Raw genomic sequence first — 17,859 nt, 5'->3', positions numbered from 1 at the left:
GGAGTTAGTGTCTAGCAAAACATGGTTGCTTTGGCATCATTTCCCCTTTATGGAAGCCCAGGATGGAAAGAGAATTTAAGTCATGTCAGTCTTCGTTCATGTCTCAGTTTATTTATTTTTAGGTTGGTTCCTCAAAATCTTTTCAAAGTTCTTATTTCAATTCGTGAAAATTAGTCATGAGATGGAAGATGGAATTGAATGTAGTCTGTGGAAGTGATTATTATCATGGGCTAGTGAGGCAGCAGAGATTGAAATGGGTATAGTGTTATAAAAAAAAAGGATCATTTCAGGTTCCAAGAAGAGTATGAAGAGTGTCAACCAAAAGCTTATTAGCTAGCGCATCACATCAGGCTTATTCGAGGTGGTTTTATGACCAGCCTAATAGATTGGATGATTTCAGCCGTTGTGCATCCTTTATTTTTTATTTTTTATTTTTGGTTGTTGATGAGTTTTGGTTTTCTATACACTATCTCTGCAATAGTTCTCCCTTATATATTCTTGAAGACACTAACAAGAGTGTTGACATGATTGCTGTCCGGCGTAGAGAGCGGGAATATTTTCGCAAGTGCCCGGCTCTGCAAAATCCGAAGTTGCAGAAGTGAAAGTATAGCCGTCTTTAAATTATGGACAAGGCGATTTTACTACTTTAGCCGTCTTATCAGAGGATGTTCGAATCATAGAGCTCGATGTTTGAGCCTATTATTCCGAGCACATTCTATTTATGCTAAGAAAGAGAATGTGCTGGCGATGAAGGCGCTAGCCCAAGCCTATCCTTAGGAGACTTGCTCAGTCCAAGTAGCGCTCATCTCCTTTGTATATAGGAGACTTGCCCAATCTCATCAGAATCCTTGTTTACGTCATTTGTGTCTCAGAGACAAGCCTTGTCTCATATAGAGAGTTTTCCCTCTAGGAGGCTTACATAGCCTCATGATAGAGTGGCCTCCTCTTTTAGAGCGAGTCTTTGGCCTGGTAGTGTTATTAGAGAGTCTCTGACTCATTTATACTCCCTCCCTAGTGTTATTAGTTAGGAGTTTTTCCATTAGAGACTAACTCAGTCATATAGAGCCTTCCCTGCTTGGGATCTTAGATTGTTTTCTCTGTTCTTGGGGCACTTCTTTGCATGTCGTGGTTCGTCTCTATGAGACGCTTGTTGTTTGTTCGGGGTTTCCCCTTTGGATTTAGGGCTTTGCCCTAGTTTGTGGTGTTACTTGCGTGTTCCCTTTAAGAGTGAAAACATTTAAAGGTCCGAAACATTGGAAAAAACTTTAAAATCCAAAAACATTAGAAATTTGAAACTCAAAAAACATTTGAAAGCTTTAAAAATATAAAAAACATTTGAAAAATATTAAAACCCTTAAATTATTTGGATTGTCAGGTTTTAATTAGGAAAGTTCGTTTCGAACTACGTTGGCTTGATCCTCTTCCACGAGGTACGTAGTGCAGCTTGGGATTCTTATCCCAGGTCTAGCCAAACCTTTGTAAATAAATCATTCAAACTCTTTAAAAAAAAGTACAAAAATATTTCATAAACCTGTTTTCAAAAAATCTTCCTTTAGAGTTAGGGGTTTGTCTTTAGTTTTAGTCTTTGATTTGTTATGTGCTTGTTTGCGTTTGTTTTAGAGTTAAGAGTTTCGTCCTTGGTATGTTGTTTGATTGTTGTGTGTTTTGTTTGTGTTTGTGTTAGAGTTAGGAGTCTGTTGCGCCTCTATCCGGTCAGTTGGGGATTCACATCGCCGACTGATGACTAGGTCTAAGATGCGTTAGCAATCCTATGGTTTTCCTTAGGAAGCACAGCCTAGTTACACATAGGTTGTAGGAACCACCTGCATTAGCTTAGGGCTAATCTGCATTTAGTTAGGGCATATAGGGCGTCCTAAAATTCACAATTCACTGGAATTTAAATAATCGTATAAGAAACTTTAATAACTAGTCCGGTCTTTTAGATCGAGTCTAAGATAGAGGTCTAGGTGTCTTAGGCATCCTAGTTTAGAATAGGTGCGAAGAACTACGTTGCCTTGATTCTCGTGGAGGCGGGAATACGTAAGCTTCTTTTGATGAATACTAGGCCATCCGAGGACTCGGGCTTAATCATTTAGAGTCTTAGGATTTGCTGTGTTGTTATTGTATGTTTTGATGTGTTTTCTTATTCTCTTGTACTGATCTTATACCTTTAGCTGTAGCTTGCATGTGTTTGCACATCAGAACTTAGACACCCATTAGGCATGTCACTCATAACCTAGTTATCATTAGGTGACATTTATTTCGATTCTTTTGTGTGTGCTTATTTTCATCTCCGAGACATGCATGATTAGATAGACGTTTTCTCGGAGATGCGTGTTCCCATTTCATATGATTTTCGCTTGAAACTCTTCAAGGTTAATAATAAATGGCATAAGAGACCAAGTGTTCGCACTCGGGCGAATCGGGGGCGCTCTTCGGACCTTCTCCATTCGTCATCAGGCACGGACCTTTTGTATCTCTGGTTATCCATTGCAAACAGAGCATTTGTTTTGGTTCCATGGCGTGTCCATGGATGGCGACTCTGAGTTATTTTTAGATATATCTTGGTTTCGAGCCCTGGCTCCGGATCAGGATGTATCTCTTTCTTTTTATATCGCCACTCATGCTATGCTGTGAGGTGGCAACAATTTCGAGAGTTCCTTGGTAGAGCTATCCTTCACGTTGTGGAGATCCGAGGGTGTTAGGGACCCGTTCCCTCACCGTCCTCGGATCGGGGTCCACATATACCTCATAGAGGACATTAGCACTATATATAATTTCAAACCGTCGTTGTTACTTGGATGTTCCCACGCAGGTCAGGTTCAACCCGAACCCGACGGGTTCAACCTGAATTTGGGTTGGGTTGGGTTAAGCTTTTCGTAAAGCGGGTTGGGCTGGGTTGGGAAAAATCAACCCCAATTGGAAATCAGGTTGGGCTGTCGGGCAACCCGACCTGACCCGAAGCCCGAATTTGGGTTCCATATGAAGAAGTTCTGTATATGTGTGTTTTTCTTTTTCAACATTGAAATAGTCTCCACAGCCCACAATGGACGGTTTGGATAATCCTATGCTGCGGGCCATACCGTACTTGAATAAACTGAGGAGTGTGATCATCAAAATATAGTAGTGCGGGTAATATTTCCCTTTGTTAATTGTTAGTCCCTGTTTGGTTTGGATTTTGAGAACCGATTGAGAGTTAAAAAATTATTATTGGTGACTCACTATTGGTTCTCAAAATCCAAAACAACTCGGCTTGAGCTGAGGTGGTCAACAATTGGTACCATATCAAATCGGGTCAGCCCGACCCAACCCAACCCGAATTGGGTCGAGTTGACACCCAAGTTGCACCCCTAACGATGACGAAAATACTACTTTTCCTCATTCACTATGTGCGGGTCAAATTACAGAAATGTTGACATTACGAATACAGGACATCTGTAAAAAAATTGACGAATTCTGGGCACCTTAAGAGGAACAACAATCATGGAAACCTCTATAAATTGGAGGGCTAGGATTAGGGGTGTGCATTAATCGGTTAAAACCGAAATAACCGACTGAACCGAATTCAGTCGGTTATTTCGGCTCGGTTAAATGATATTTCGGTTCGGTTTCGGTTCCTATTTCTATTAAATCTCGGTTTTCGGTTTCGGTGTCGGTTTTTTATAAAATAATTCGGTTAGAGCCGAAAAACCGAATGGGGAGGATTGTCCACTAGAATAAAAAAAGGCTAAAAGAATAGGCGTTGATAATGGTGGCGTGAACATGATATTCAAAGTGGTGGTTGTCAGGGGTGAATAATGAATATGATATTCAAACTTTCAAAGTGCCACCACTAGGTCCACTAGAATAAAAAATAATAAAAGAGTAGTCATTAGTAATGGTGGCTGTCAGGGGGTGAATATAATATTCAAAAGTGGTGGCTGTCAGAGGTTGAGTATGATATTCAAAGTGGTGGCTGTCAGGGGGTGTCCCAAGTAAAATGGGTGAATTGAGAATATATCATAATAACCCTAGTTTTCTTAACCCAAGACGATGAAGAAGAAGAAGCCCAGAGCTTTCTTCTCTTCTCCATTTTCCAACTGTTTTCTCTTAGAAAGTGCAGGGTTTTTTTCTTTTCATTTGAAACTTTAACAAACAGAGCAAAGAAAGGTATTATTTTTTCTCATATATAAGCTCTATCCTATTGATTTTTATCAAGCATTGGAGTAAAATCAAACTGGGTTTTTGGTTTTTATTAGATGACGAAACAGAATGTTGTCCTTACTAATGCCGGAGCTCTGAAGAAATCCGGCATAGAAATGGCGATAACCGTCGCAGTTTCAAACTCGTCGCTTTTTCCTTTTTTCAAGCACCGGCTAGGAAAAAGGAGGTCGGTACATAGCAATCTCACCAAAGAAGCTACTCAACCTGAACAGTTTATCCGCTTATTCATGGGTTATTCTTCTTCTTCCTTATTTTTTTGAAAAGCTTGGACTCTGTTAGAACTCACTATTCGGTTTGAACCGAAAAAACCGAACAACCGTAATCACCAAATCGGTTTGGTTCATCACCAAATCGGTTCGGTTTCGGTTTAGAAATTTAAGTAACTGAAAAAATTTCAGTTTGCTCAATTCGGTTAATTCGGTTCGGTTTAAACCGAATGCTCACCCTAGCTAGGATCAGTCTATGGAAATGATTTTACGGGCACAACCTATTGATGTTGTGTTCCATCACATGGACGGTTTAGATCAACCTATGATGTGGTATGTACAATTTTAAATGGATAATTTAAATGGATAGTACCTGCATGGCTCGTTCATTTTTACTAGTATTTATGAAAGGAAAACGACCTATTTTTTTCAGCAAGTATTTTTCAAAAAGTAATGTCCGGCTTACACCAGGGGATGATCCAAGCCATCCATTTGGGCACAACCTATATACGTTGTGGCCCATCAAATGGACGGTTTGGATCATCCCATGGTGTAAGCTGTATAGAACTTTTTGAAAGATAGACTTAATGGGCTTACAAAAATTGTATTTTCCAACCAAAAACAAACGTTATAAAATGAGGGGAATTATTAATCTTGTGGGGCCCACTGTAGATGGGCCTCAATTAGCAATATCATTGATAGATTAATCCTACCCATCCAATTGGCGAAGATTTGTCCATACAATTTAAACTACCGGTCCTTTTTTGCTTCAATCAGTCATACGAGGCCATTGGCAAGTAATTAGTAAGTATGATAGCGAAATCATAGTCCACTTCATCTGCCAAACATAGACCTTGCACATAAAATCATCTCCATGATCAAAACCCTCCGATCATCCTCTGGGAGAGTTTGGATCATCATATAGGATGATTTTTAGGAAAAGGCCTATTTACATTGGCCCCAAAGTGTTTGAACTTTGGAATAACGTGGGCCACAATGAATTTTCTAATAAATATGCTTTATATGATGTCTGTATCTAGGCATTTAAAAAAAAAAATAGTGGGAAAGTGTAAGTGAACGGATTGGATCTTCGAACCAAGAGGGTCCACTTTAGATGGGCTCAACAAATGAACAGGTTGAATCTTCAAACCAGGAGGGTACAAGTGATTTGTTTTTTAAAAAATACCCTTTTATGATGTCCACCTTCTTCAAAGATCTAAACCATTGATTGTTGGATCCAAACCGTCCATTTGTTAGGAGTTGAATCATCCCAATTGTCGGATTTTCACTTTCGAAAGAAATTGATCAATATAAGTACCTTATCTCTATACCAGGGTGTTTGAACCCATGTTGTTTAAGTGTTATTGTGTTTTCGTGATTATATGTTCAAATGTTGTATTTTGATATGTATTCATGAAATCATGTTTTAGAAGAAATTATATTCTGGGGGCATATTATACTTTTGAAAGTGGAAAGATTTACTGATTTTAATATACTATTAATTCCATGGAATTAGTTTTGGCCTTTGGGTCATGGTTTGACCATGCATATTATTAGACTAGCCACATGCTTGGGATATTCCCGTGATACCTTTAGTATTGTTACCTGCCAGTACGGCTGTGGCACTAGTACATGGTCACGTAGATCGGTCGAATGTGTAAGCCTTGGTTAGTTCCCTTGGTACATTAAGTATCATTACCTGCCAGTTAGAGTTGTGGCACTGGCTGTGACCTCATTGGACCGAACAATTACCTGCCAATGGGGTTGTGGCAATGACCATGGTGAAGTCTAAGCGATATAATTGCTTGTTATATGTTTTGATGTTTATTGCATATTGGTTTGACTTACCACTGGAAAATATTGTCTATATTTCTCTCTCCATGATGTATGATTTGACATATGTATATATCTGTGATGATTTATCGTGTTTATGATCATATTTTACTTGCATGCTTGATCTACCTATTATAGGGATTTGGTACTTTCTGGGCATTCGCTCATTCCAATATATCTATGTTTTTCAGATCATGAAGAATAGTCATGGCATATGACGCGGGATTGGGGCGAGTGCGGAGTAGTTTAGACAATTATCTCATATTCGTTTATTTAGAGACTTTAGCACAAATGATTTATTGGTGATTTCATTTATTGTTGGAACCTTTTAATTGGAAGTATTTGTGATGGTTGGATGTAAAACTTAATGGTATTTAATTTCATATAAAATTTGAAATTGCTCTGCGTATCTGTCTTGTGGTATAGGTGATGATTTGATCTGTTTGGACTCATGCGCTCGTGTGGTTGGGTCATGGGCGCACGATGCTGTGGTGATCCCCAGTTCGGGGCGTGATAGTTTACAATGAGATCCTACGTCAGAAAGGGAGGAAAAGTTTATGGGCTATATATGTGGATTCTCTCTCTCTCCCTGTGTAGACACGTTTTCGGCATCTCCAAGGGACGGGCCCTGCGGAGTGGGTCGGGAGACCCTAGCTTTGCTTTCTATCGAGAGACCCGTACTAAAATTCACTTATGCACAATAATTGTAGTGGAAATTTTGAGCCTTTGTAATATTAGAATGGGATATTTTACAAGGAAGTCTCCATGAACCTTCTATATTGTAATAACATCCCCTTAACCTTAGAAATCATAGTTAAGCCCTTTATTTAAAATAAATCTAAAATACCCTTATCTTTATAACTAGCTATGCATATTTTTACACTATCAAAATAAACAAATCAACATTTTCTTATAAAATGATTGTGCAGGTACTCATGTTTTGGCAAAACAACTCTAATACCCTTCACAATACCTTCAGTTTTGTTTTCCAATATTCCAGATATTTTGTAAATTAAGAGACACTCGGGATACTACTATTTAGGTAAAAGATAAAATGAAAATAATTTTTAGGAGTATCCAAAGAATCCCTTATAATGTTAAATCCGCCCTTCGACCTGAATAAATTTTGGAAGTTCCTCCAGACCCCTTGCTGCTAGTGTAATAGCAAGGGGTGTGGAAATATCAATTCCTTTTGAAAATAAAAAGCAGCCATGGATTTGATATTTCCACACCCCTGCTATTAGAGGGTTTGGAGGAACTTCCTCGAGACCGGTTCGGAGCCAAGTTTTGTTCCTTTGACCTTCCACCCCGTCACGTCCGTTTTTAAGTGGGTCCTCCAATGAACCATCACTCTCTCAACCCAACCCAACCCAACCCAACCGATTGTGACTCCCTCCGATGAACTGCCCGTTTTTAAGTGGGTCTCTAGAGGTATCCAAAGAATCCCTAAGTAAGGGCATTTTTCAAATTATGTAAAAGGCAACTAGTTAGTTACAATTTTAAGTGTAATGTGATGTTATTACGATATAGAAGGTTCATAGGAACTTCTTTACAAAACAAAAAACCTAAAGGCCAAATTTGGATTGCAGAACTGAAACATATTTCTTAGTCCTTAATCATTTTTCTCTTTTTCTGAGACTTCCAATTTATGATAATCTCCCTCTAAATTAACCACAATCATATCAGTTTTCTCTAAATTGTGAAAAAGAATTTCTTTCCCAAAAAAAGGAACTGATATTGGCACAACCGTGTTTTAATAAATGCACTAACTCACCTTGTCTTTTCTTTTTAATTGGCTTCTAACGGCTTTTTGGGAACTGTAATAAACTTTGACAGCTTGATAAGAAAGAAAGGATAATCATATCAGTAGAGAAAACTACTGCAGAGAAAGGACAATCATATCATTTTTTCTCTACTTCCAAGAGCATAAATGAGGTACACAAGACGCCCATTGAAGATTGATGCAAGCCAATGTGGAAGCGATTCGCTAAGTTGGGTTTTCCGGTGCCGAACTTTCCGTTCCGTGTTTGCTAGCTCCGTTTGGTTGCCAGTAAAATTTTTATCCTATGAGCTTTTTAATCCCAACAGCGAAGTCAACAGTATTTGATAGGTTTTTTTTTTTTCCCTACAATTCCTAAAATGCCCGTCAAAATTTAGGAGTGTCATTACCAAATATGGGGAGGGAGGAGAGAGAAAGAGAGATGACATCATTCTCTAGGAAAGAAAAAGATGAGACAAGGAGTCCATGTCATATTCATAAGCAATCCTTAATTTTTTTCTCATGGGTCTCTCCCTGTAAAGTGGGTAACAGACCAAATTAAACTACATATTCCCATCTTCTTCCTCGGCCCCTTCCATGGTTGTTTTAAGATGAAAGTATCATAATTTACTGCTTCTGTTATACTGGTGCTGCTTCTCGGTGAAACGCCAGTTTCGATGTCGGTCACATGCGACCCCTTAGAACTGAGCTCATGCGTGGGGGCCATCTTAACCTCTGGTTCTCCCAATAGAGAGTGTTGCAATAAGTTGCAGCGGTTAGATCGCTATGTACAGCGGAACAAAAAATGCATAGAACTTTAAATTTTCTTTTCGATTTTTCTTTTGCCCAAGTTCCTAGAGTCTAAATTAGTTAATTATGTTAATTAAATATAAAGAAATGCCTCTTTGAAGAGGAAATCAAGGAACAACGCTGCTTGATCTACTCGAACGGTTGCGATCGTTCTGAATGCCGTGAACCCCACAAATTGAACCTAAGCCTAAGCCTCAGCCTCTCTAGAAATGTCAATCAAACGATGCAACCATGGTTTTAAATTTCGACCGAAATATGAAATTTCAGATTTCAGACCGAAATCAGTCCGAAATTTCGGATTTCGGTCAAGACCGAAATGTTCCGAAACCGAAATAGCCCAAATTTACAAATTTCTAAAATTTTGGTCGAAATTTAAGCAATTTCGGCGAAATCTTTTATAAATGTTAATTTTTTTATTCCTTTACAAACTTCCGATTGAAATTTCGAATTAAAAATCAGCCATTTCATGCGCTTGTACCAAATTTCGGCCGAAATTTCAAGATTTCGACTGAAATTTCGGTTTCGGATAAGTCCGAAATTTTAGCAAAACCGAAATTTAAAACCATGGATGCAACAATAACATAGAGTATGTTCATTTGCATGTTAATAAACAATGTATACTGAGGGTATCAAAAGTAATATGGCAATACGTCTAGCACATCGTGGTCATAAGATGGTAGGCCAAATCTTACAAAGTATGAAATACGAGTCATTGACAGACAGATGCATGCTAGACCCAAGGATTGCCAACGGAAAGGTACAAATCAAGTTGGGTACACAAGGGCAAATAATCATTAATATAGAAAAAGAGTTTAGTCAAAAACTACTAGAGAAGTTCCTTATTACTCACCTCCATTGGAGTTCGATGTCCTCCTTACTATATTCCTCAATTACCAAAAATCAATAGTATGGGCATTCCCAATACATCACACCAATAATGTCAATCTCACAGAGTATACCTAAGATGTTCCCAAAGAGGTCAATCCGGCGCCCGTTTGAAGGTTTGGTCGCCCGGATCCTGAAAACAAATCCTCCAAAAACCTCTGGTTCAGACTTCCAACAGGGTAAATTGTATTTTTGAAATCATGTTTTAGAAGAAATCATATTTTGGGCATATTGTATTTTTGAAAATTTGATCAAGCATGTGTGCATGTTTATGTGGTGGAAATATTTATAATATACAAGAAATTATATGATGGGTGGTCATGCGAACACTTGATTTTTAAATAGTACAGTATGGCCCACTCCATATGATGATCCAAACCGTCCATTTGTGGGCCACACGTAAATAGGTTGTGCACCAAAAATCATTTCCATAGGATGATCCCAAAAATCATTTTCATATAATTTTTCTCAATATATTGTTAATTACATGGAGTTGGTTTTGGCCTTTGGGTCGTGGTTTGACCATGCGTATTATTAGACTAGGCCATATGCTTGGGATAGTTCACATGGTACCTTTGATATCGTTACCTGGCAGTGGGTTGTGGCACTGGTATGTGGTCAAATAGATAGGTCGAACGCGCAACCTTGGGATAGTTCATGTGGTACCTTGAGTAACGTTACCTTCCAGTTGGGGAAGGGGTAGTGGCCGTGGCCGTGGCCGTGGCCGTAACCACGTTGGACCGATCAAGTACCTCTCAGTGGGGCTGTGGCACCGACCATTAAAAAAAGTAAAACAGGGTGAGTGGGGACTTACATGGGGCAAATTATCCCATTCCCCCCCTCCACACACACACACACACACACACACACCATTTTATCCATTCCATTTTCAAACATCCTTCCCTATAACCTAAAAAGATTGCAAGGCACACTTAATTAATCAATCCACGTCTTATCTTAATGCTTTGATTGAGCCACTTATTCAAACCACTCCTTATCTTAATACTTTGATGGACCTACTTACTCAATCCACTCATCATAATGATTTGCTTTCCATCGATAGACCCATATTAAAATTCATGATTAGGCACAATTATTGTAGTGGAAAATTTTTAGCCTTTGTAAAAGTAGAGCGGGATATTTTTCGAGGAAGTCTCAATGAACCTTCTATATTGTAATAACAGAGAATTTATATGGTGGCCGACCGTCAAACAACAAGGGCAGAGAGAGAAAAAACTCTCCCCCTTGATTTTTTATCCTGGTCAAACCCCCCTTTTGACTTTCCCCTTGATAAAAAATCAAGGGGGATGATATTTTCTCTTTATATGTAAAGGGCGGCCACATATAATTTCTCTGTAATAACATCCCCTTAACCTTAGAAATTATAGTTAAGCCCTTCATTTTAAATACATCTAAAATACCCTTATCTTTAATAACTTACTATACATATTTTTGCACTACCAAAATGAACCCATCAACATTTTCTTATAAAATGATTGTGCATGTGCTCATATTTTCGCAAAACAACTATAATACCCTCCACAATACCTTCAGTTTTGTTTTCCAATATTCCAGATATTTTGTAAATTAAGAGCCACTTGGGATGCTACTATTTGGGTAAAAGATTAAATGGAAATAATTTTTAGAGGTATCCAAAGAGTCCCTAAAGATTTTCTCATCCTTAAGTAAGGGTATTTTTCAAATTATGTAAAAAACTACTAGTTAGTTACAATTTTTTTAAGTTTAATATGATGTTATTTCAATATAAAAGGTTCATAGGGACTTCTTTACAAAACAAAAAACCTAGAGGCAAATTTAAATTTCAGGAATTTTCTTTGGAACCGAAACATATTTCTTAGTCCTTAATCTTTTTTCACTTTTTTTGAATGATCCCTACAATTTTTACAAAAGACAAAAAGATAACTTCAACCATTCCTATGCAACATGTATTTAGTGAGACTTTCAATTTCTGATGATCTCCCTCTAAATTAACCACAATCATATCAGTTTTCTCTAAATTGTGAAAAGAAAGTTTTTTTTCTAAAAAAAAAAGGCAACTGATATTGGCACAACCATGTTTTAATAATTGCATTAACCTTGTCTTTTCTGTTTAAGAAAGAAAAGGCAATCATATCAGTTTTCTCCACTGTTGAGATTGTCGAGAGCATAAACGAAGAACACATGACCCGGTTGGCTTTTGAGATTGAAGCAAGCCAATGTGGAAGCGATTCGCTAAGTCGGTTTTTCCAGTGACTTTCCATTCCAAAAGCACCAAAGTTTCTGTTTTTTTTTTCTTACTGGTCTCTCCCTATAAAGTGGGTAGCAAGCCAAACTACATATTCCCCATCTTCTTCCTCCACTCCCTCCATCATTGTTGTTTTAAGATGAAAGTAACATGCTTTGTTGCTTCTGTTGTACTGGTGCTGCTTCTCGGCGAACCACCTGTTTCGATGTCGGTCACATGCCATCCCTTACAAATGAGCTTATGCGCAAAGGCCTTTTTCACCTCGGCTCCTCCCAGTAGAGAGTGTTGCAGTAAGTTGCAGCAACATAAGCCTTGCTTCTGCAAGTACCTCCAGTACTCAGCCCTTCAGATGTATGCTAACAACCCTAATGCAAAGGAAGTATCAAATACATGTAACACTCCATTACCTCCCTACTGTTGAATCGATTTTAAGGGACCCTTTTGTTAGTATTGTGTCCTTCTGAAGTAGCAGAGCTAATGGGTACTGCATTGGTGTCATTGTATCTGAATTTCAGCTTACTTACTGCATATGGTCTGTTGGGTGTTGAAATGGTGTTTGATTATTAATTATTATTGCCAAGCATTCAATCTTGCATTCGCAATGAGAGGAACTCATCCAAAAGAAGTCTAATTTCAATTCTGAAGTGCAGTCCATGTTTCATAGGATCGAATTTCATGTTCTTATATCCTTAGGTCATGTTTGTTTTTGGACTTTGATAAGCAATTCAGGCTAAAGCTGATTATTGGACTCAAAATTAAATATAATTTTGAGCCTCATAATCAGTCTTGGACTCACAATCGGTTCTCAAAATCCTGAGGCCCTGTTCATTTCAGATTGTGACAACCTATGGTGTGTTTCCCAACTGATTAATTTTTAGCCAAAAATTGGTTGGGGCCACACCATCCGTTGTCACAATCTGAGGGGCCCACACCATCGGTTGTCACAATCTGAAACGAACAGGCCCAAGATTCCAACGGGGAAACTTAATAAATGTCATGTATCCTGTGCTCTCTCTCTCTCTCTCTCTCTCTCTCTCTCTCTCTTAGTAAATTTTGAGCTGCCTATGATTCTTTGTAAAAGTAAAACAGGATATTCTACAACGAAGTCTCCATGAACCTTCTATAGTGCAATAACATCCTCCTGAGCTTAGAAATTATAGCTAAGCCCTTCATTTTTAAATAAATCTAAAGTACACTCATCGTTAATGACTAACTATTCATATGTTTGAGAATTTATATGGTGGCCAACCGTCAAACAACAAGGGCAGAGAGAAAAAAAACTCACTCCCTTGATTTTTTATCCAGGTCAAACTCTCTTTTTCGACTTTCCCTTTCATAAAAAATCAGAGATTTTATATGGTGGCTAACCTTTACATGTAAAGGTCGAAGAGAGAAAACACCCGTCCCTTGATTTTAAATCCATCAAAAGCCCCCCCTTTTGACTTTTCTTTAGATCTAAAATCAAGGTGGCAGGTTTCCTCTCTCTCTCTCTCTCTCTCTCTCTCTCTCTCTCTCTCTCTCTCTCTCTCTCTCTCTCTCTCTCTCTCTCTGCCTTGTGATTTCACAGTCGGCAACCATATAATTTCTCCAAAAATCAAGGGGGTTGATATTTTCTCTCTCCGCCCCACCATATAATTTCTCCATATGTTTACTCTACCAAAATGAACCCATCAGCATTTTCTTATAAAATGATTGTGCCAACATTGAGAATAATGTGCTCGTATTTTGGCAAAACAACTATAATACCCTTCACAATATCTTTAGGCTTTTTCCAATATTCCAATATTTTGTAAATTAAAAGCCTCTTGGGATGCTAGTAAAAGATTAAATTGAAATAATTTTTAGAGGTATCCAAAGAATCCCTAAAAATTTCTCATCCTTCAGTAAGGGTATTTTTTAAAATTATGGAAAAAGCAACTAGTTTGTTACATTGTTTTTTAAGTTTAATAGGATGTTATTACATTATAGAAGGTTCAAAGGGACGTCTTTACAAAACAAAAAACCTAAGGGAATGTTTGGATCTAGGGAAAAGAAAATTATGGAATGTGATATTTTCCTGGAAAGTTTTTTATAGTTTTCCTCTTTCTGAATTTTCTTCGGTCAAAAGTTTTTGGAATTTTCAAGTCTAATGTTTGGATTGCAGGAATTTTCTTTGGAACCGAAACATAATTTAGGTCCCTACTCATTTTACACATTTTTTGACATGAGGAAAAAGATGATCCATCCCTCTTCAATTTTTATTTAGAGGGACTTTCAATTTATGGTGATATCCCTCTAAATTAACCATAACCATATTATTTTCCTCTAAAATAGGGGTGCAACTTGGGTTGGGCTCAACTCGAACCCGACGGATTCAACACAATTTTGGCTCGGGTTGGGTTGGCTTCCTTGGGTTGGGTTACGCTTGGGTTGGGAAAAGCTAACCCGATTTAGTTTCGGTTTGGGTTAGGGTTGAGGCCTTGGCAACCGGACCCGACCCAAACCCGATCTCCATCCTCTAATTTTATCTTCTTCTTTTTTTTTGTTATGGTTTTTCCTTGTATTTTATTGTTTGGCCCTAGGTGAACCCGAACCCAACCCGACCCAATATCAGGTTAGACGGGCTGGGTTAGGTTTGAGAGATTTAGAGGCGAGTTGGGTTAGGGTTGACCATCCTCAACCCGAGGCTCGGGTTGGGTCTGTTTAGGGTTGAGGGAATGCTATCTCGTGTTGGGCTAGGGTTGGCCTCAACCCGATCCAACCCAACCCAACCCAACCCTAGTTGCACCCCTACTCTAAATTGTGAAAAGAAAAGGTTTTTCCCAAAAAAAAATCCTCCAAATCTTTTCCTTGCCAACCAAACACGGCAGGATAAAACTTGTATACAAAATGGAGACTTTTCATTCCATACGCACCAAACTTTTGTTGTTTTCTTATTGGTCTCTTACTATAAGGTGGGTAGCAAGCCAAAACACATATACCCATCTCCTTTTCAGTCATTATGCACCATAACTTTAGTGTTTCTTGGTCTCTCCATAAGGTGGGAGCAAGTCAAACCACATATACCCATCTTCTTCCTTCACTCCATCCATGGTTGTTTGAAGATGAAAGTATCGTACTTGGTTGCTCCTGTTATACTGGTGCTGCTTCTCTGCAAAGCACCCTTTTCAATATCAGTCACTTGTGATCCCTTAGAACTGAACCCGTGCGCGGGGTCCATCATGACCTCTGCTCCTCCCAGTAGAGAGTGTTGTAACAAGTTTCAGCAACAGAGACCTTGCCTCTGCAAGTACCTCCAGGACCCAGGCCTTCAGAGGTATATCAACAACCCCAGTGCAAGGAGGGTAGGAGATACATGTAACATTCCATTTCCCAACTGTTGAGTCCATTTGGAAGGTACCCTTTTCTTTTCACCATATATCTAGTTAGTATTATGGGCTGATGTAAGTAGAAAGCGATTCCTCTAACACAATTTTGTGGGCTAAAGGGATTTGCGACGGGCTATGGAGACTAGACAGTCTCATGGATGAGATAAAAGATCTAAGTATATAAGGTGCTGCAAATGATTTGGCTGGTCATCTAGCGAAATTAGGAGCATCTAGTGCCTCATTTTATATTGGGGAATCTTTACCAACTGAAATACACTAGTAATCATTTCTATATTTCATCTAGTTAGTATTGTGTCCTTCTGAAGTAGCAGAGCTATTGGAGGGGGGCGGCGGGGGAGGGTGACAGGGTGGTTCAAACACATGCATTAATGTTTTCAAGAAATTGCCATAAGAAATTTGACCAACCTCCCGAGAAATGGGCTTTTTCTGACGTTTTAGAACCAAAGGTGCCATATATACAGATTCAACATCTCTATCATTGATATGCAAGTCTAGTTGAAATATACATGTAAAGAAATCTACGACAGTTTAGGACACTAATCTTAATAATTGGGGATGCTGTGTTTTTTGATGCCTGACTACAAGGGCGATCGTAATTTCAAGCAGGAAGAAAATGGCGCGAAGAAAAGTTGTGCAAATTTTCTCTTGAAAATTGAAAGCCACAGAACCAAAAAACATCTAGGAAGAAGACATCCTTAATATGGAATGAAAGCGAGAACAAATTGAATTATTTTTGGAATTCCATCTCATGCAGACAGTTCAAATTCCTAAGAAAATTCATCATGAATTAAACGAATACTAGGCCACAACAATGACGGAAAAATACCCAATAAAACCCCGTCCCTCAAAAAAATTACTTACCTATGTACAACGAACCGCAGTGCAATCACATCCACACCATTGATATGGAGTGTGCAATGGGTGTGTACAGACTTAAAAGATAAGGCTCTTAAAGGTTTAAAAGATTTGATATTGGAGTCCATGCCAAAAGCCATGGCTTCTTATCTGCTGGAAGGACAAAGTTGAGCTCAAACATCTCCTTCGAAACGTTACCACCTTCACAAAACCCGACGAGCTTGGCCACTATTTCCGCACTTTCCTGTACATGGTTAGAGTCATGCGGATCTGTCCATAGCTTGTTGACTAACTGCAGCCTCCTATGCTTTCCATCGAGTGGCACTTCCCATTTTATGTACAAAAATTGTCTCTCCTCTGGAGTCAGTCTTGAGTTCAACCTCTTTGCAAGGAAGTCCCTCTCATTCTTCAATGCTTTCATACTGCACCAAAAAAAAAAAACAAAAAAACAAATAGATAGAAAATTTGTTTAGATTGGATTGAGTATCACTTTAGTTCCTCTGTGAATAATAAAAATACAAGGATATCACTTTAGTACCTAGAGGATATAGAGATTGTGGGTTCTCCTCCAACATGTGCTGGGCTGGCATTACCAAGTTCCTCCAAGTGTTGTTGCAACCAAGTCAATCTCCGCAGCTCTACCTCCACATATATTTGATCAGCTGGATCGCCTTTGAACAACATATAGAACTGCGTTCGATGGATGATAGACACATGGCATATGTCCCATAACTGAATGATCTGCTGCCTATGTTCCAGAAACATGGAGTGCCATGAAGCAGGGGATTTCTGAAATTCAGATGCATTCTCATCGGTCTCTGCCGGATCATATCCCTCGGTCTCATTTGCTTCTAGTTCCAGCATCTAACGACACAAACACATTAGAAATGGAAAATTAAGGACTTGATAAGAACACTTTAACATAGTATTAAACCCTTCCATTTGAACTTCCACAATTTGAAGGGTTACGATGATCCTATGGAGATGATTTTTTGCGCACACCCTAATCTATGTCAGGGCCCCAACAGATGAATGGTTTGCATCACCCAAACAATGTGGGCCCACTCTAGTTTTGGTCGACTGACAAGATAATGGACCAGAAACACTTTTCCCATATAGTTTATTAACTAACCTGGCAAACAAGCAGCTGCTTTTGGTATTGAAGCTTAGCAACACGCTCCTTCAGTTCGGTGACGTATACCCTAATGCTCCTAACATTCTCCTCAGCTGCAGTTTGGAACATTTTCTGCATTTTCCGCATGTTAACTGAACTTGAGCGCCTGTAGCATGGTGTGCCCTCCCTTGATGAGATATCTCCACCATCTTCACTCTTGGTTGGAGTAGCTTTCTCGGAACCTATCAAACCCTCACCACCGGGGCCCACAACTTCATCACTCTCTGGAACCTTATTCTCAGTTTCAGGCTCCAACACTTGCCTTGTTGACGACAAAGGTGAGCATGGAGATCTTATAATATGTCTATTGGAATTGTTACTCAAGGTCAATGGAAGCATTTTCTTCTTTGATTGGGACTTGGATTTAGAAATCGCCTCATTAGGCTGATTCGGAAGTGACAGCACCAGTTTATCTAAAGACTTTTGGACATTTTCCAGTTGCTCCTCAAGATTAGCAATGGTATTTCCTTGTGAATGAAGTCTAGTGATCTCTTCTTTGTATTTTTCCTCCTTTGTATTTA

The 17,859-nt window shown here is 38.8% G+C and overlaps 1 protein-coding gene and 1 long non-coding RNA gene across 3 annotated transcripts; one reads left to right on the top strand and one right to left on the bottom strand.

The window, feature by feature from the left end:
• The first annotated feature begins 3,976 nt into the window (after window positions 1-3,976).
• Window positions 3,977-7,097, top strand: LOC143854793 (uncharacterized). Of its 2 annotated transcripts, none has more exons than XR_013237590.1 (3): window positions 3,977-4,149; window positions 4,239-4,434; window positions 6,669-7,097. It is a non-coding gene; the product is annotated as an uncharacterized LOC143854793 (long non-coding RNA). The 2 variants fall into 2 exon arrangements; XR_013237589.1 differs by lacking the exon at window positions 6,669-7,097 and adding an exon at window positions 6,434-6,649.
• An 8,994-nt stretch (window positions 7,098-16,091) lies between these two features.
• Window positions 16,092-17,677, bottom strand: LOC143855179 (kinesin-like protein NACK1). The gene is made up of 3 exons (XM_077365401.1): window positions 17,297-17,677; window positions 16,703-17,028; window positions 16,092-16,586 (listed from the first exon to the last, which is right to left on the bottom strand). The coding sequence occupies exons 1-3, from the start codon at window positions 17,675-17,677 to the stop codon at window positions 16,259-16,261; spliced, it is 1,035 nt and encodes a 344-aa protein (XP_077221516.1). The 3' UTR covers window positions 16,092-16,258.
• Between the last annotated feature and the right edge of the window lie 182 nt (window positions 17,678-17,859).

The sequence above is a fragment of the Tasmannia lanceolata genome, unplaced genomic scaffold (assembly GCF_043159265.1).
Source record: "Tasmannia lanceolata isolate RefF3 unplaced genomic scaffold, GAP_Taslan_0.1 ptg000020l, whole genome shotgun sequence".
Lineage (NCBI taxonomy): Eukaryota > Viridiplantae > Streptophyta > Magnoliopsida > Canellales > Winteraceae > Tasmannia > Tasmannia lanceolata.
The sequence above is the reverse complement of the archived record's forward strand: the minus strand, read 5'-3'. Positions and strand labels throughout refer to the sequence as shown.